This window comes from Meleagris gallopavo, chromosome 6 (assembly GCF_905368555.1).
Source record: "Meleagris gallopavo chromosome 6, MGAL_WU_HG_1.1, whole genome shotgun sequence".
Taxonomy (NCBI): domain Eukaryota; kingdom Metazoa; phylum Chordata; class Aves; order Galliformes; family Phasianidae; genus Meleagris; species Meleagris gallopavo.
Window position 1 is genome coordinate 43,805,385 of NC_139409.1, and position 20,013 is coordinate 43,825,397.

Below are 20,013 nucleotides of genomic sequence, written 5' to 3' on the forward strand. Positions count from 1 at the left end.
TGAGGAAAATAATAGAGCCCTATTTCAATGCAGTAATAAAACTGCCAAACAAGCAGATCAACACTTCTCTCCTACTTCCAGAACGTAGTAAACTGCCACCCCATCACAGAATCTCTCTCAGAAGACTAAAGAAAAAAAAACAACAAACAACTCTTGATTGCAGAGTAATAAAAGAGTAATAAAGTTATTTGTTATCTACCAACTATTACAAGTACTGTTGTAGCTTACAGCCCATGCAGAACACGAGTTGTTTCTTAGCCCAGCGCTAAGTGGCAGCTGTAGCAGAGGTAGACATTAAAATTACAGATGGATACAGCCTAGATAAGGAACAGGAAAAGATAGAGAACAGGAAAACTCATTCCCCATGCATTTACTTTTTGCACATAGGTTTGTGATTCCTCTAACAGAAGTGTTGCCACTGCTCCAGAGTACAGATTTGAGAAAGCGTGTAAAACCGAAACTGTGGTTAGCCAAGCAAAGAGCCTCTCCAGCAACACCTTTCTTGTTGTTTGGGTTTGTTTTTAGGTTCAGCATTAACCTGGTAAGAACTACCCCAACAGGAAAAGAAAATGTAGAAAACACTGCTTTCAATAATAAAGAAAAAACCCTCACATGAACACATGTATTTAAATCACCTATGATCATACTGGAATTGGAAATACATGCAAATGAACAGATTAAAAAAAAAAAAAAGCAATATGATAATGCTTCAGAAATGGTAGGTAGTATTATTTCCTCACAAATGCCAAACTGCAAATCTCTGCTTGAAAAGCGAAAGCTTAAAATTTGTGTGCCAGGATAGAGTCTAAGCAACATATTCAACAGACAACAAAATGCAGATTTTCCTCCCTCTGCTATATATTTTATTTATTTGTCAATCCGATGTAACTGCTTCCAAAGTAATCAATTATCTCACTTCTTAGAACAAAGCAAACACGTATTTGGTGAGTATGTAAACCACACTAAAATACATTAATTGTTAATTTGGTTTTGTGATTTCACCTGTGTTTCAAGCAGAGAAGCAAGCTGATCAGTGATGGTTAAAATTAAAGTAGATGAAGTAAATAACTATTAAAAAAAAACCAACAAACCTCAAAAAGGCCAATACAGTAGAGTATCATACTGTGCTTGCTTTCCCTTTTCAATATGCCTTTATCCTGGTTACCACTGCAGAAATAACTTTAGTTTGCTTTAAGCACTAACAGCTATGTTACTGCCAGAGCTATTCTTCTATATTACATGTATGTGACTCAAGATGATATATTCCTTACCAAAAAAGAAAAAAAAAAGAAAAAAAAAAAGGAGTAGTGGGAAAGAATATTATAGAAAATAACATGCCAATTTAACTGCAAGCCTAGGAAAGGTACCAGAAAAGCTACAGCATGATTCATGTCATGATGTGATTTAAAAAACAAAACAAACAAAAAAAACAAAACAAAAAAAAAAAAACAAACAACGAACTAGATTTGCCAAGAGCAGATACAGCTAGTTTCATTCTTTCAAAGTAAAACTGGCCTAAACAGCTAGGGGAGAAGGAGAAAAAAAGAAAAAAAAGATGACGTCTCTTGACTTAGCAAGGCTTTTGGTAGTGTGATGGATGATATTCCTAGAAGCAAACAAGTAAAAAAAAACCAAAAACAAAAAACAGGTAAGTTGGTATAACATTAACAAAGAACAAAAATTAAGTGAAGCACAAGAACTAAGAATTCTCTGGGAAGGCAGCAGGATATTTTGAGAAGTATGTCATGTTTCTTTGTTAAGTCAGGCTATACCCAAAGCTTTTGCTGCCATCTGATTGGCAAAGGTGGGGCAGGTGAAAGTCCATCAGCAAACATGACCGAGTTTCTACATGTTTGTAGAGTTGTTTTGTAATTAATCAACAACATGGCCTGATATCAACATGAAATTAAGAGTTATGACTTTCTTCTTCTCCCTTGCAAATGAAAAGGCAAAGATGAAAATTTAAAATGAAAAGGAGATATGACAATGGCATTAATAGAAGAAAAAAAGGTGAGTAGGTTCTACTGTAAATTACCACGTGACTGAATCGTCAACACTGCAAAAGAGACGACTCTATCTGGGTTAAATTAACAGGCATGTTTATGTAGCAATTCATTCCCTGAAAAAATACACCTGTTTGAGCTAAATAAAGATGACTCGGTATTAACTTCATTGTAAGTTTCTCATTGCTTACAGAATGAATGATAACATAAAAGCATCTTTGACTGCTTTAAGAATTCTAATACACTCAAATCCATTAATCGATTTTCTACAGCTAGCAATGACTTCAAATCATTTAACTTCAAAATTATTAGTATTAGCAAAGTATGATTTCTATATGCCACTGTATAAATCGATAGTTCTCACTACTATAAGAATAATGAATGCATAAAGAAATGCAACATTCCTTTTTCAAACCTGAAACTCAGTATTTTTTTTATTTGAATAATAACATTTAATCTCCATTTACATACAATTTCTAAGCTTTAGCTCATAACCCTCTTTTTTCTTTGAAACTTTTTTCTCCTATTTCAGAAATACACCAATAGGCAAAACAACAACACTTCTGCCACTGCAAAACACAGTATAATTCTCTCTGTAATACTTGTGTTGTGTTTTTTTTTCTCCCCACACTTTATAAAATTAAACACCTTGTACTCCTTTCATAAGTAACAAAACAGCACTTTACACATAATTTGTTTATTGTTTAATTACATGAGTTTTAGAAAAAGCAAACTGTGCTTTTTTCATGGAACACTAAGTGTTAGAAAAAACTTCTAAGATTATCTAATCTAACTAACAGTCTACCCATCATCACCATGCCCACTACTCACATTGCTCAGTGCCACTTCTACACACTTACTGAACCTCCAGGGCCAGTGATTCCACCATCTCCCTGGGCAGCCTGTTCCAGTGCCTTACCACTTTTTTGGAGAACAAATGTTTCCTAATATCCAACCTGAACCTCCCCTGGTACAACTTGAGGCCATTCCCTCTAGTGATATCAGATTTACCTGGGAGAAGAGGCTGACACCCCCCCCACACACCTGCTGCAACCTCCTTCCAGGTGTTTACAGAGAGCATTCAGGTCTCCTCCGAACCTCCTTTTCTCCAGACTGAACAATCCCAGCTCCCTCAGCCATTCCTCATAAAACTTGTGCTATAGACCCTTCACAGCTTCAGTGCCCTTCTCTGGACATGCTCCAAGATCTCAATGTCCTCCTTGTGGTGAGGGACCCAAAGCTGAACACACTACTCGAGATACAGCCTCACTAGAACTAAGTACAAAGGGATGATCATTTACCTACTCCTGCTGGCCACACTAGTTCTAATACAAGCCAGGATGCCATTGGCCTTTCTGGCCACACTGCTGGCTCACATTCAGCTGGCTGTCAACTAGCACTCCCAGATCCTTTTCTGGCATGCTATTTTAGGTCACTCTGCCCAAAGCCTGTAGTGTTGCCTGGGGTTGTTGCGATTGAAGTGCATGACCTGCCTGGCACTTCATCCTGTTGAACCTCATACAACTGGCCTCAGCCCACCAATCCAGACAATCTAGATCCCTCTGTTGAGCCTTCCTACCCTCAAGCAACTCAGTACTTCCTCCCAACTTGGTGTTATCTGCCATCATACTGAAGGTGCACTCAATCCCCTTGTCTAGATCATCAATAAAGATACTAAACAGGACTGGTCCCAATATTGACCTCTGGTCACCAGCTGGATTTAACTCCATTCACCACCACTCTCTGGGCCCAGCCACTCAGCCAGTTTTTTACACAGCTATGAGTACATCTGTCCAAGCCATGGGCTGCCACTTTCTCTAAGAGAATAGTGTGGGAAAGAGACAAAGGCCTTACTAAAGTCTAGTACAGGCTAGGATACCCATAGCCTTCCTTCATCCACTAGGTGGATCACTTGGTCATAGAATGAGATGAGGTTGGTCAAGCAGGACCTGCATTTCATTAACTCATGATGTCTAGGCTTAATCACCTGCCTGTCCCTCACATGCTGTGTGCTCACTCTCAAAATGATCTGCTTCAAGACCTTTCCCAATATTGAGGTCAGGCCGGCAGGTTAGTAGTTCCCTGGATTCTCCTTCTACACAGATGTCTCTCCAGTTATCTGAGACTACCCAGGTTGACCAGGACTGCCAGTAAACAACAGGAAGTGGCTCAGCAAGCAGTTCCACCAGCTCCCTTAGTACCCTCTGGTAGATCCCACCTGGCCCCATAAATCTGTGATAGTCTAGGTGGAGTAATAGGTTGCTGTTCCCTTCTGAATTATTGGGTTTTGTTCTGCTTCCCATCCTAGTCTTCCAGCTTAGAGGGCTGAGAACTGTGCAGATAAGTGATCCGACTGCTAAAGACAGAAGCAAAGAGGGCACTGAGTACCTCAGCCTTTTCCTCGTCCTTGGTGGTAACGTTCCGTGCTGCATCCAATGAAGGACAGAGGATCTCCTTGGTTCTTCTTTTTTAATGCAAAGGTATCTTAAACAACAGTTCTTTCCTACATGGAGTTTCTATAGGTGTTTTTCTTTTCCTAATAAATACGGCTTTTTGAACTTTTAAATAACCGCTAATTTTCCAGGAAATTTCTCAATTGCTACAGTCCTGTAAGTGTTTAGCTCCATCTAGTGGTGAATTGTTTATCTCCTCCATGAGATAACCTACAACTTTCAGTTCTACCCAGATGTTTGCGACTGTACCCATTTCTAGTTCACATATCATAGTTCAGTAACTGAAAACAAGGACAATTACAGTTGGGTGACCAGATGTCTCTGCAAGTAGCATGCAGAGGGAAGCAGAAAGGGGGTTCTTAGGTGTAATACCTCATCTTCTGGGATGTGACACCACGTAGTCAAATTTCAGTCTGCTATTTAGAAGGGTTAGATGTCAATACTTCCAGCTTTAACATAAAGTCAGGTTTCCTACAATATTCTCAAGTGATCTCATATCCTCTCATATTCTGTTACTGCTTAAAATATTCAGGTCTAGAGGAGGGCAACAAAGACGATCAGAGGATTGAAGCGCTTCTCCAATGAAGACAGGCTGAAGGAGCTAGCAGGCTGAGAGAGTTGGGTTTGTTCGGATCGTAGAAGAGAAGTCTCTGGGGACACCTCATTGCAGCCTTTCAGTACCTAAATGGGCCTATGGGAGAGTTGGAGAGGCACTCCCTCTGGTGGAGGTAGGTATGCGACAAGAGCTGTTATAAACTAATAGAGGTAGATTTAGACTAGATGCTGGAAATAAATTCTTCGCAAAGAGGATGATGAGGCAGTGGAACAGGTTGCCCAGAGAAGCCATGCATGTCCCAGCCCTGGAAGAGTTCAAGGGCCAGGTAGGATGGAATAACACCAACCAGTGAAAGACTGAAAAGGTAGCTCAAACATAAGGCGTCCTATAGCCACATTCTGCCAGCACATCTGGCATTGCTGCTGCCTATTCCAGAATGATTTCACACAACTAGTATCTCAGTCTCTTGCTAATACTTTCACTTATCCCTAGAACAGTAAGTAGGAAAAGAAAAAGACAGAAACACAACTAAATAATAATCATTTTATTAAAAGTACACAAAATCACAGCAGAGCTATTTGGAGTAATGTGGAAATTTATAGCTTCATATCAAATAATCAAGAGCTGTACAGCTTGATTATCTGCAAGCACACCCAAAAAACATCTTCATCTTTTTTAAGAGAGAGGTAGAGAGAAATTAGTGTCAAATGGTGAGATTCATGTATTCGATTCTTATAGAATATGCGGGGCTCTGAGGTACTTTTTGCCTGCAAGATACACATTTGGGACCTATCTTTCACCATAGCAGGAAAGAATCCAAAGGTAAGTAATACTGGGGGAAAAATATAAATAAATTCCAAACTCTTGTACAGTGGAAAGGAGATTGTGATAAGCTTTTTTTTCTCCATAATTAATGATCCACTAAAAACAGCTAAGGCTGCAGCAAGTCACATTTTCTCAAGGAAACACAGCTGTATCATATCTTTTGTACCAGAACATAAACAGTCCTGAAGACCCTAACACCAAGAGGCCAGTCCTTCCTGTATACCAGAAGTACACTTTGAATAAAGCACAGGAATAAAAGATCCCAACAAGCAAAAAAATGGGGAAAATGGAAGAGGGAAGAAACCAAAAGTACCACCCCAAACACTTGTGTTAAAGTTTATGAGAGGAGGAAGAAGGAAGCAATGAAAAAAAGCAACAGGAAAAAAAACAGAAGAGGTGGGGGGAAAAAAAATAAAAAAGATTCCTATATCAAAAGGCTATGCAGTACAAAAATGAAAAGGAAATTTCAAAGAAACAAGAGAGAAACTGCTTGAAAAAACTGGAAATGAAGTGAGGGCACTGAAGATGTATGGGGGTTAGCAGTAAGATGAAAATAAATCCAAGAAGTAAGGGAAGTATAAGACACTTTGGGTCATAAGAGTTACAGAGCCACTGTTTGGACCAAGGCTAATCTTCAAACCAGATATCAGATGATATAATTTTCAGGTCTGTTTGAGAGTACCTTTATTGCAATAAAAAAATATTCACATGGGCATTTCCTGCAACTCTGTCCTGACATTCCTGAGGAAGTGTGTTATTTAACCCAGTTGTTCATTTATGTGGGAAGACAGAATATGCTTACTTGGTTTAATCAAAACGAAGAAACAAAGTCACCACATTATCACAGCACAGTGAAGTTTTATGAGGAGGAAAAAAAAAAAAAAAAAAGAAAGCTACAAGTGCAAAACAAAAAACTAACGACAAAAAATCCACCCTACCTCCTTTTCCTTCCCTGCCACCTCTCCAGCTCTTCTTCACATACCAACCCTCGTTAATCAAACCACTAAGTGTACAAGGTAGCCCTGAAACTCACAGATTAAACAAGACAAAGGTTTTCGGAGAGAAAAAGCAGAGTGCTCCCACTGAACAAACCACCCCAAACAACAGGCTCTGCACTGCCAAAGCCAACATTGTTCAATGGCCCACAGCAAAAAAGGAGAGAGTTTTAAAGACATACTCCAAGCCCTGTAATGGTTTAAGAAATAAATAAAACCATGCATGGTAATTGCAACCATCGCTTGAAAAGACTGTGCGTATTCACTTTTCTGCCACTCCTCTTCCCTTGCCATGAAAGCTGGAGTGAAGGTTTGGTAGACACAAGTGACTGTTGAGGTTGCTTTTGTTGTTTTTTCTGTTTGTTTGGTGTTTTTTGTTTGTTTTTTTTAGGGAGATAGCTTATTTCACAGCTATCTCCCTAAATTTAAACACTCCTGGTGAAATAGCTGTACATATTTCTACAACCTCTGCCTAAATTTTCAAGGCTTCAGGGCAACACAATCTAAACTGTAATTAAGACTTTACCGTCACCTCTCACCTAGCCTGCCTCTCAACATGAGATTAGGATGTCCTTTGGGAGAGGACAGGATTATCTGTTTCTTAGTTGCCAAAGTTCACAGTCCAACTGTTTGTTTCAGGTCACATTTGCATCTTGGATTTGCGAAGCAGTAAGCATTGCCTAATAGCAAAGAAGCAGTCTATTAGCTGCTATCATCTCAGACCATGCTAAGGTGGACATCATCTTCCACTTCTCATTTCAAGAGTTTTCTCACCTACTACTTAAAAAACAAACAATTTATTTAAAAAGTAACAATGGTAACATTCCCCCATCACTACTTCTTTTGGGTCTCCCAGGACTACAAATAATTTTGAAAATCAGCAGCTACTTACGTTTGAATTGCATCCAGCCCAGCCATCTTCATCTTCAAGAGGCGGTCTTTCCAGTAATACCGAGGCACCCGGGAATAGTGAATGCTGCCAGAGATATAACGGAAAGGGCGCCCATCCTTGACAAAGCAGTTGCAGTCATAATCAATCCCAAAAGTCCTCCGGGGTATATTCTGTGAAAAACAACAACAAAAAGTATTAAAAGTTATACAATATAAGCTTTTTCTGTTATGAGAGACATGAAGAACAGTCCACCACTACACAAAAATATACCACGTGTATTCTCCACTTTCAGCAACTGAGTGCACAGTGCTATCTTTCTACAGTAACACATTTTGCAGTGCAAGTGATAACTAATTTGATAGGGGAGATTTACCAGTTTGTGGAGTGCCAACACACTTCACTCACTGAGGTTTAGGAAAATACAACTGATTTCCAACTCAATGTCACACTAGAAACAAAAGCCAACTGGGAGCTTTCGAGGAACAAATACCATGCTCTAAGTGCTCCATGGCACAGGTAGAAGCAGGACTGAAAGCTTATTTACTAGTAAATATGATATTGTGCTAGATCAGTCTAAGGAATTTACATATTGATGTAAATCAATGAAGATTAGTGATTTTTAGAGACAGTCCTCCTTTCAAAACTTTTCCAGCTAAGCACACCTAAAACATTTACCCAGCAGCAAATTTAAAAGAAGCAGGAAAATTCAGCAGAAGAATCTGCACCTCTGACACAAAAGAAACATACTTTAACTTCAAGATCACTAGGATTACCCCTCAAGAGCCTAAATTCATTAGTACTCAAACTGCTGGGAACAACAGCGGTACTTCTTTTGTTTCAAGTAACTTGCAAAAAACAAAAAGGACAGGAAAACAAATTTTTATTAAGTGCATGCTCCTATGCCTTTATGAACCTTTAATTTTTATTTTTATAAACCCTACCATCTTGCATCTTACACTTTCATCACATACCTTTGGCAGTTCTTTCTCCAGTACCATTTCTGACCTTTCAGTAAAGGTCAGTAGGGATTTATGAAGTAAAAATTAAGGTTAACCACTGTTAATCAGTTAGTTTCCTGTGCCTATCAGAAATATGTCAGCAGTCAAACCAACATAGCCCATATTTCATTGGACAATACACTACAATAAATAAAACACACCTTTTAATAGCATAAATTAAAACCTTCTGAAGGGCACTGACTTGTTTTAATCTGGAACAGGTGAACCTTGGCTTACCTCACACTAAGAATGGAGCTTAACAATTAGCAATCTGACTGAATCATAGCATCACCTGGGTTGGATAAGACCTTAAAGATCATCAGGTCCAACCACAACCTAACCATACTACCCAAACTCTAACAACCCTGCACTAAATCATGTCTCTGAGCACCACATCCAAACGGTTTTTAAACACATCCAGGGATGGTGACTCGACCACCTCCCTGAGGAGCCTATTCCAGTACTTAATAACCCTTTCTGTAAAGAAGTTTTTTCTGATATGCAACCTAAACTTACCCTGGAGCAACTTGAAGCCATTTCCCCTTGTCCTGTCACCTGTCACCAGTGAGAAGAGACCAGCCCCGCTCTCGCTGTAAGCACCTTTCAGGCATTGGAAGAAAGCAATAAGGTCTCTTCTCAGCTTCCTTTTCCCCAGAAAAAGGAGCCTCCTTTTCTCCTTTTCCAGTTCCTTCAGTCTCTCTTCGTAGGGCATATTCTCCAAGCCCTTCACAAGCCTTGCTGCCCTTCTTTGGACCTGCTCCAACACCTCGATGTCCTTTCTGTACTGAGGTGCCCAAAACTGAACACAGTAGTCAAGGTGAGGCCTCACCAATGCCGAGTTCAGGGGCAGGATTCCTTCCATAGTCCTGCTCATCAAACCATTCCAGGATGCCATTGGCCCTCTGGCCACCAGGGCACACTGCTGGCTTACATTCAGCCCACTGTCCATCAGTACACCAAGGTCCCTTTCTGTCAGGCAGCTTTCCAGCCACTCCTCCACAAGCCTGTAGGGTTGTCTGGGGTTGTTTTGACCAAAATGCATGACCTGATACTTGGCCCTACTGAAATTCATACAGTTTACTTTGGCCCATCAATCCAGACTATCCAGGTCCCTCTGTAGTGTCTTTCTACCCTCTGGCAGATAAACACTTCCTCCCAATTTGGTATCATCTCCAAACTTACAGTGGGTGCACTCAATCCCCTCAACAAAAACACTGATTAAGATGTTGAATAGGAGTGGCCCCAGTACTGAGCCCTGGGGGACACCACACATGACTGGCTACCAATTGGATTTAACTTCATTGACCACAGCTCTTTGGGCCCAGCCACCCAGCCAGTGTTTCACCCAGCAGAGCATATGCCCATCCAAACCCTGGGCAGTCAGCTTCTCCATGAAGATGTTGTGGGAGACAGTGTCAAAGGCTTTACTGAAGTCCAGATAGACGCTATCGACAGCCTTATCTTCATTCGCTAAGCTGGTCACCTTGTTATAGAATGAAATCAGATTTGTCAAACAGGATCTACCTATGCTGACTGGGCCTGATCCCTTGGTTGACCTTTAATTGATCCATGATTGCATGAAGCCAAAGCGATAAAATCTGAGAGGCAACAGAGATGCCACCATACAACTCCAGGTGTCCCCCAACAGCACTATCGCAAAAGTAAGTAGGGATCAACAGACTATAAACTTTTGAAGAACTTTCCCATGCAATCACTTTTTTTCCTGTTACCTGGTGAACAATTTCATTGTAAATCTGTACTACAGAAAAAGTGAAGTGAAAGGAATGGAAAAAGTGACCTGCAATAGGCAGGTGTAAGCACAAGGGTGCAAATATCCAAGACTCCTGACCAATAGCTGGACAACACTGCCAACCAAGAGTATATTCTTTATGCAACTGGACAGAATAAAGGAGTCAGTTTAACGTGTCACAGACCAAAAGGACAGGAGTACAAATAAAGGACAGAGTACAAAGTAAAAAACAAACAAAAGAAACCACCTACATTGCTAAAATCCAGAGGAAGAAATTACTGAGTAAACCTGCCTAACCCTAGACTGTCATTAAAAGGAGCAACTCAGTCTGATAACAGAACAAACACTGGAGGACTACAGACCCCAGGGAGGAGATAATTACAGTGTGTCGCAACTGTGATAAAGTCACAGTCTTAACAGTAAACCCGAAATAAAGTGGTAGAAAGCATCTTACATGCACAAACTGCATCCTGCAAACAGCAAATGAAAGTGCTTGTTTCACATACAACAACAGAAAACATACAGTCCTGGGCTGGCAGGGCAATAAGAACTGGAAGACTGAAGGAAGTGTAAAGTATCACACATGATGACTGCATGTGATTTCCTAAACATATACAGTGTTTTTAGTTTTACCTTCCAAATACAACTAGCTAAGTCCTGGAAGTAAAGGAGGATGGTCCCAGCAGCTGTTGCTCCCCTATGAGAGAGAATTCTAACCCCCTTACTCACACTATCCACGACAGGGGCCTTTGGCAAAGACACTTTAGTGCTGAGTGCACAACGAACCCACTGCTCACACAGCTCCATTTTCAGAGCACAGACATCTCTGGCAGCAAAAGAGGGATTTCTTAAGACAATGAAAAGAAAGTATTCGTTATGAAAGTGGTCGCTGATCCAGTTACCATTTAAAGCTGCAAATGTAACTGTAAACCACCTTCCTTATGAGTACATAATATGAAAATATTATAATAAACATATGTACATGATACGATATGGTGGAGGCGATGCTTCCCTGGTACTTACTCTGATTTAACTCATTTATTGCCCACTGTGAACAGACTTCCCTTCATAACCATGCAACACTTCTTGATTGTCTGTGCACAACTCAAGCTCTTCTTACAGCATAGCGTAGGGCTCATGATGAAAATAAATGATCATGAATTTGTCTGACTTGGTCAATATTCATGGTTGTGGATATAAAGAAGAAATGAGATCCCTGTTCATACATAGCAGATGGGGCAGTGGAGCTTCCACTTTGGTAAGCAAACTGACTACCAACTGTTTTGGATCTTTATACCAAACCATAGTACCTGCCAGACAAAAATTCAAGCCCTCAGAGGCAATGATATAAGGCTGCATCTTATACACTCATGTGCAAAACAGAGGAACTTGAGCACTTGTCCTTGCTTAAATCAAGTACTCACTTACTTTTGCAACCTTAATGCTCTTCCCATGTTTTCTAATGTGTACTTCTCTCAACTTAGGAAAAAAAAAATCAGTTTTGGCACATCAATCTATCAGCCATTTAACAGATTCTAGAACCTCTCATTCTTCAAACTGACAAAGTAGTGGGGGTTTTTTTCCCTCCTTATTTGGAAAAGGCACTAACATGAAATATAAATCCTCAGCAAACCCCTCCATGTGTGACTATGTCCAGCATCTTATCATGACCATTCAAAACCAGAATAGCTCTTCCAGGGCTTTTTTTCCACCCCACAGGTGCAAGCATCAAAACTGAGAAGCACAGACCACTCCTGCTGCTCCCTTGCCATGAAAACCCAGCACAACACCCCCCCCTCCCCCCAGAAAAACAAACCCAACAACTCTACTCTTTCTCTACCATTATAGTGGTTCTTTTCTCTGCCCCTCGTCCCCTTCAGCGCATATACGTTCATAAAAGCAGAGACTGGGCAAGTTTAGCAGTGGCTTTACTTTTACCACTTTCATCCATGCCTCATTTAGCAGTGAGGGTGTCAGATTTTACAAAACTAAGTCAGATTTACAGTCACTTGTTTTTTTGCTGGCAAAAAATAGAATTAGCATGTTAAAATTCTTCAGTGTGAACTGCTACAAGAAATACCGGTACAAAATAAACGGGCATGACAGGCATTTTTCTTGCTAAGTAAATAAAGTTTTATTAAATTCCAACATTTAAAGCATTTGTTATACAACAATTTACATATTTCCATATCCACTCTTCACTGATCATATACCATAATTAATATTATTCTGGTATTATTCTGGCAGTGATTAACTCTGTCCCCATCCAATGCCCCAGATGAACTGGCCTACTGTAGGATGAAATATATATTCATTTAGTTAAGTTCTACAAATTAAATACATTCCACACACACAAAAATTACAAAAGAATTTAAAATATACAAAATAAGCAGCAAAAGTTCAGGTTTTTTTTTTCTTTTTTCTTTTTTTTTTTTTCCATTTGATACTGAACACAGGTCTAAATCACACACACCGAAGTCAAATTGGAACATGCATACAGAAATCCTTGAAGGGCAATTAGGGATTTCTGTCTTTGAGAAATATTAGAAAGGGTTAATTCCTCATGCTATCAAAAATCAGATTGATACTTCCCATATGTAATTAAAATAGAAAGAATAGGAGTAGGCTTTGAAGTGTTTTTGGCACAGAAATAAACATTTTAAATGGTACTTATCATCAAGCAACCAAACTTTCAGAAGCAATTAAAGAAAACCAAACAAGAATTAAATTATAATGACAGAACTCAATACATTTATGAAATGATAATATGACCATATCTGCTCCTGAGAGGATATACAGAGGAGCACGCAAAAACACACAAGTTACCTGTGCACCTTGGTGACAGCAGGATTAGTGCAGATAGGTTTCTGCATGCATTTGGGCAGAATGAGGAGAGAAATAAAAAGCAGGGAAAACAAAGTAAAAGTCAGACTAGCAACTCATTGGGAGAGCACCTAAAGACAGACCTACAAAAGCCTCCTGTTAAGGAAACTAGCAATTAGTCTTCTTAACACAGTAACTCTTAAGTGAAAATCTGTACACCAGGACTGCTGGCCTAGAGGGAACATCCTACATTGCTGAATCCAGAGCAGAGCTTTTAAATGAAGGCATTCAGATAAACAGACAGAGGGATACAGGCTATCAAGATTCTCTCTACGTAAGGCCATTTTACGCAATGCCACTGATGGGAAAGAATCCTGAAAGACAGAGCGTGGGAGGGGGAAGGTATTAAATACACGTGAAAGCTTCTGAAAACATAAGCAGATACTGTTGCATTAAGAGAAAAACTACAAAGTTGTAGGTGCTGGGAAACAGAATGATCTGGTCCAACAAGTAGAAGAGCCTGGCAGGTTGGGCCAGTTCTGCTTTCAGACTAAAAGAAGACTGACTTCCCCAGCTTCTCCATCAAGCTTTCAGTGCACAGTACATTTGTTAGTGTGCCCTTAACAGTGTTTCTCAACATTCTTGTGAGTAAAAATGCAAGACTTTCATAGGGAAGAAGAGGACACAAAAATAGCTCAGTAATTAGCTCAGTCTTGGAGGGCTCAAGGGGATGGATGAAATGAGACTTCAAAATTTCACATACAGAACTCCTCATGTTTACAAAGCCTATGACACTCATCAAATAGACCTCAGACACACCTCCCACGAAATGAAAACAACTGCTGAAGAGTAAAACAGAAGTGTGTCTGGCTCAGGACCACACAGGAAGACAGGAAAACACTGAAAACCACAGTTCTGGTCCTGCCATCCTCAGCAATGAACACTTTTGACCCACGGCACATAGGTCTGCCCAAGAGAAAGCCGAATATTGGAGAGCAGAGTGAGTGAGTCCCTGTGACTACAGCCAGAGATGCCAGTCACTGCTGCTTGTGGTGTTCCACAGAGCTGCACCAAAGAGGAAGGGGAGGAAAGGAGGTTGTACAGGAGAAAACTGGTTCATCAGCCACAATGTACTCACATTCATTTGCATCCTACCTTTCTTGTACGAGCTATGAAAACAAGAATGTTTGTATTAAGATTTTCTGATCTCTCATATTCCCCAGAGTGATTTTAGTTTGTGTTAAGCTCATCTAGGAAAGATGGAGAGAAAATTCCTTGTTATCCTGTAGCAGTTGGTTATTCTGCTATGTGCCTATCAGACAACCAGGCCACTGATATGCAAATATTATCAAAGAAATGATCTGCAGCAGCCTTTAGTCTTCTTAAAGAAGACACCACTTACTTGAAATATTAAAACCTTACAAAGTTCAAGCTTTAACTCATTGAATCTTATCTGCATATTTTTCAAATAACATTCCCATACTCTCATGGAAGAAAAATCACAGATGATAAATTAAGTATAAACAAAAAAAAAAAAAAAAAACAAAAAACAACAGCAACAAAAAAAAAACAAAAACACTGAACAAAGAGGAAAAAAGAGACAGAATACCTCAGCCTTTGACTTTGTGCTTTACAACATAAAGCAGTGAATGCTCAAATAGCAACAGAAATGATGTCAATTAAGAGATTATTTTTCATTTGCTTTTATTACAGCTGCTTTCAGAAAGTAATTACTAAATGCCCAACTATTCTAGGGAAAATGCCTGCAGAGAGACAGCTACTTTCATCTTAAACATCAGTTTCCCTCAACTTCTCAAATGGAAGAAAACCTGAATTTCAGAAAATAATGTTGGCACCTCCCTGCACTGGTGAGCAGCGCAGACTGGTAGCCCCGCAGCATGCTACAGACAAAGTGAGATAAAGACAATCAAATAAAAATAAAACTGTTCCTTTCCCATAACCTTTTTTAGCATAAGACTTCTGGAATTTAGATATTCAGAGGACATTCTGTGGCCCTTCTGCAAAATACATGTGTGTGATTTCACTGCAAGAGAGCCGAATTTCACCAATCTGAGATTGGGTAAGGCAACTGCCTAACGCATAATCAACAGAGAATCATGAAGTAGCTGTAGGACACACAGTAAACATGCACAGAACATGCATCATCTCTGTGACTGTGTTATCTTTAAATGCAGAATGTCAATAACAATGAACATAAAGAAGGAATTTCTTGAGTATTTTTACACGCCCTCTGATTTGTTACATAGGCCGAAGATACATTGTTTTCTCCTCAGATTTAACAGAATCTGCTTAAGTCCATCCTAATACATTCTTATTGCTTTCCTGAAAAAGCGTTTTCTTTCAGAGCAAAAAAGCCAATGTACTGACTAAAAACGATGGCAAAAATCCATAAAATGGGAAACTCCTCAAGGAGAACGTAGAATTATCTCTGTTATTTCAGCTCTGCTGCCCAATCTCATGGGTATTCCAAAGTACATCGTCCCTGGGCTGACGTAGACAAAGGTGTTCTGCCCAACTTTGTACAAGCCAACAAAGAAGGGATTCAGAAAATAAGCCCCAGCGTTTAGTGGGAACATCTGCCCTCCATGAGTATGACCAGAGAGAATTAAATTTATTTCTGGTCTCTCCTGAAGGGCCCACTTTGCAGCCATCGGCTGATGAGCTAGCAGCACTATTGCATGCTCACTGCTACAACCTCTGAGAGCTTTTTTTAAATCCATGCCATGCCCTGAGTAGCGTAATACATCTGCCTCAATATCATCAACACCAGCCAGGCAGAACCAGTCATCAGTGCTCTCTGGTGAAACAATCTTCACGTTCTCATTATGGAGTGGCCGAATGTTAAAAGATTTTAACAGCTCAAACCAGTTGCTAACATCTGATGTGTAGTATTCATGGTTTCCCGTGACAAAGTACGTTCCCAGAGGAGAATGAAGTTCTCCAAGAGGCTCAACAGCAGGCCGTATGATCTCTGCCTCGGAGTCAGTTAGGTCCCCAACAATCACTGTGATATCTGGTTTCAAAGCCTTAACCATTTGCACAATCATGGCAAGCTTGGTCTTCCCAACAGTAGGTCCCAGATGGATATCTGAAAGCAAGACCACTTTTAAGTTGTCCATTCTTGAGGGCAGCTTGTGAACTGGAATCTCCACTCTATTCACAGTAGGAGGCTGGGAAGCATTTAGCAGCCCAATGACAGTCAGTACAGCAGTCAGCATGACTGCCAAAACCGGCTTCATTGCTGTTCTGTTGCTCTTACCACTGCTGTTTGCCTTAATGCCTCTCCCAGCAAAGAACTTGTAAGCCTGTTCTACCGAGCCCAGAGCAAAGAGGAAGAAAATAAGAATAATATAGGCCCCCAGGCAAGTGTAGGCAGCTAAAGAAAAGAAATAGGGCTCTTCTGCAACAAGAAATAGCAAAGTAAAGAAACTTGAGTGAGCCAAAGCTAGAAACATGAAGACGGCTATTTTCCATGGCATGAAAAAGAAGGAGTTGGCAGCTGAAGACCTGGAAAACATGGTGACTGTGCTTTTCCAAACATGAAGAGATCCTATCAGCATCAGCGTGTTAGCAAACAGTGCCATCTGCAGCCTCAGAAGCCAACGCCGCGTCCTGAGCTCCAGTTGTTCTGCCAGATAACTCCGTGATAACATCATGGAGAAGAAAACCACTCCTGCAGCCACTGCAGCCTTTGCCTCAAGGGGCAGTTGCTTGAAGGAGATCATCTTTGCTTCCTGTCTGTTCTGTTCTGTAGGAGTCTCCAGCAGGCAATTATGTGGTTATGAAGGGATGCCTTGGGTCAATGAAGCCTGCAACCAGGAACCAGTATCAGCCGTTTTAAAATATTACACACATTCCCTTTTTCCCAGACTACAATAAGGGACTGTAATTCTGCACATACTACCCAGGATACTGGGTCATACAGAATCACTACCATAACGTCAGGAAGGAAATTTCCTCATGCTGGATAAATAATGAACTGAAAACACTCAGTCCTGACATTCTGCTTCCAAGTTCTCTGCCAGCTTCCCTCAATGATTCTTCCCCTTTTCTTTTCTTTCCTTGAACATGTTCTCTCTCCACTATGACTTCCTTACAGCACTTGGCAATAGATCACAACGCTGATGCAATGACCTCTGGAAACAATCATTAAATTATTGGCAAACAATCATTATAGTATTCTACAACCATGACTAAGCTGTTTCTGCTATTAGCATATGCTTTTTCTGTTCTTTTTCACAAGCAGTCAGCTCCATCCCAAAAGCAGGTGTTACAATATATCCTTCTTACTGAACACAAAACTCTATAAACTTATACAACATCAGCAGTGGGATGCCCACCAGAATGGCTATGAAATGCAGCTGTGATCCTAGAAACTATACTCTATGGATATGGAAACATCCTTGCTTCCACTAGTGAATAAGAGCTCCCCATATCTCTCAAACTTGGTAGGGCCAGTGAAACTCACATTGTGTTTTGCTACTCACTTCCTGCTCACTCCCATAACATGCAAAGTTCCTAAGACTTGACACCTATTTCAGCATACCCTGGCCTAACAGGCTGCAATTAAATTGAAATGGGATTTAAACATCATGTACTGCATTCCTTTGGAAGGGGGGTACTAAGATAATACAGTTCTGCTACCAGACTGAAAACTGCTAAGCAAGCGTTCTGTATAAACTTTACTGGAATCCCCACTTTAATCTGTATTTTGTCCAGAGTATATAGTGTTTCTACTACCGCATAGTTCATGTTCTTCTATTTAAAATAAATGCACTGTTTTATTTTAACCACAGATGAAAGATGTTTGGATGGTCTTTTGCATTATACAATACTGACCGAGTATGAGATATCAGAAAAACCCGATTTAAAGCCACACAGCAATACACACTGTTTCAAAACACTTCCTGTATTTTGGTCTTTAACTAGAGAAAAAGAAAACAATCACTATCACCAAAAATACCTCAGAACTAGGGCAGAAGAACAGCCTTGTAGAATTACACAGAGAGCTAGAGACCAGATGTCTACAGACCTAAGTTTGTCATGATGCTTATCATGACAAAGCACATACCTTCCCTAACTGAAAGGGATGTTAGTATCCCTGTTTTGACAGGTACCTGCTATGTTTTGAGGACTAAATCAAGCTTTACAAAGACTCCTTCTCTCATTGGTTGGTCACTGAAATACAGGTTAAGAAAGAAAATGTGCTGCAGCTCTCAATTCCTCCAGGCCTCTCAGCTGTTACAACATTGTCCTTAAAAAATAATGCTGTTTTACACAAATGCTTCAACAGAAGGTAAAGCTAAGGAGATAAGAAATGTCCAACTGGTTCAAGTCCATAGACCTCTAGACTCCAAGCCATATTCAGTCTGGACAACAGCAATAAGAAAGGGTGGTAGGAAGAATGTGACCCTGGCCACTGCCTGTGTGCTGTTCCTCTCCTACTTCTGCAGCAGACAGAACTGTTACATTAGGGATGTTCCAAGGCACACCCTCAGCCTTGTCCTTTCTATACATTATTTATGAACCCGATGTATATTGTCTAATCCTTCTTGTTGTAATCTACTTGCTTCTACAACCTCCTGTAGCAACAGATTACTAAAATTCACTGTATATTTTTATAGCATTTTATCTACTTTAAACTAATCTACTAATCTCATATCACTGAATTTGATGTCAGCTCCCCCTCATCCATTACCTTCACAACCTCATAACGCTCAGTCGTAAACCTCATAACGCTCAGTCGTAAACCTCATAACGCTCAGTCGTAAACCTATCCCTCTCAGTGACCATAATTACTGTCACCCTTCTGCTTTTCATATAGCTTTAGCCATCTGCACATCACTCAATTAACAAAAATTAAGATAAGAGCGATATTTTGCTTCAAGCTCAAGGAGTAAGTGACAAAGCCCAGCTCTCACAGCGACTGTCAGGACGAAGAATTTGCCCGGGCCTTCGTTAGGCAGCTGTGCAACCCTCCAGAGAGTCGGAGGGAGCCAGTGCCACAACGGGGCAGGACGGAACACAGCTCCCTCACGCAGCACGCACAGGAACAGCCAGTTTTTCCATGTGATCAGATAACGCGGTGTCAGGCAGCAGCTCCATTTCCATTTCCGCTCCCCCTCCGCTCCTCCCCCCCCTCAAAGGCTGCTTAATGTGTAATTCCTCATAAAATGGACCTAAGGGCGGGTGGGGTAGAACCAGCAGGTATGCGTGAGCCCGAGGGCTGCGAACCGTGCAGAGGGGCTGGCGGGGCGGCCAGCGGCCGCCTCACTTCCTCACACACGCGGGTGCCGCCGAAACGAAAGGCGCTGCGAGAAGGAAGCAGCCGGCCCGGCCCGCACCCCCAGCTTAAAGCACTCATTAATAGCGGCTGTTATTAAATTAAAAGTAACGAAGGCCGTGCAGCATCCTCCTTCCTAGGGGCAGCCACCTGAGACGCCATTCACCTCCCCTCCGAGCCCGGGCACCCCCAGCGGACACGCGAACCGCCCACTGTGCTTGGAGACGAGGAGACGAGGACTCACCGCCGCACAGAGGAGCTCCGCCAGGCCGGCCAGCGGGAGCAGCAGCCGCAGCATGACGGCAGCGAGCGGGCACCGGAGCGGTCAGCAGCGTTCGGCCCCGGCGCACGGCGCTGTCAGCTGACTGAACCCGGTCCCCGCTTGCCCCGCCCCGCGGCTTGAAGGGGACGGAC

General features: G+C 41.1%; 2 protein-coding genes across 4 annotated transcripts in view; both read right to left on the minus strand.

Annotated features, from left to right (window-relative positions):
- The window catches only part of GLB1 (galactosidase beta 1), a 66,194-nt gene extending 46,210 nt beyond the window's left edge, over nt 1-19,984 (minus strand). For all 3 annotated transcript variants that reach the window (XM_085226534.1, XM_019616613.3, XM_010712985.4), the window contains exons 1-2: nt 19,844-19,984; nt 7,725-7,894 (exon numbers count right to left, since the gene is read on the minus strand). In XM_085226534.1, the coding sequence (XP_085082660.1) occupies nt 7,725-7,894; nt 19,844-19,897 (224 nt within the window). In that variant the 5' untranslated portion in view covers nt 19,898-19,984. The remainder of the gene's footprint in view (nt 1-7,724; nt 7,895-19,843) is intronic.
- Nucleotides 12,582-19,981, minus strand: TMPPE (transmembrane protein with metallophosphoesterase domain). Its single transcript, XM_010712984.4, has 2 exons — nt 19,844-19,981; nt 12,582-17,125 (listed from the first exon to the last, which is right to left on the minus strand). Exon 2 carries the CDS (start codon nt 17,039-17,041, stop codon nt 15,722-15,724), a length of 1,320 nt encoding a protein of 439 aa, XP_010711286.2. The 5' UTR covers nt 17,042-17,125; nt 19,844-19,981; the 3' UTR covers nt 12,582-15,721.
- Nucleotides 19,985-20,013: the final 29 nt, after the last annotated feature.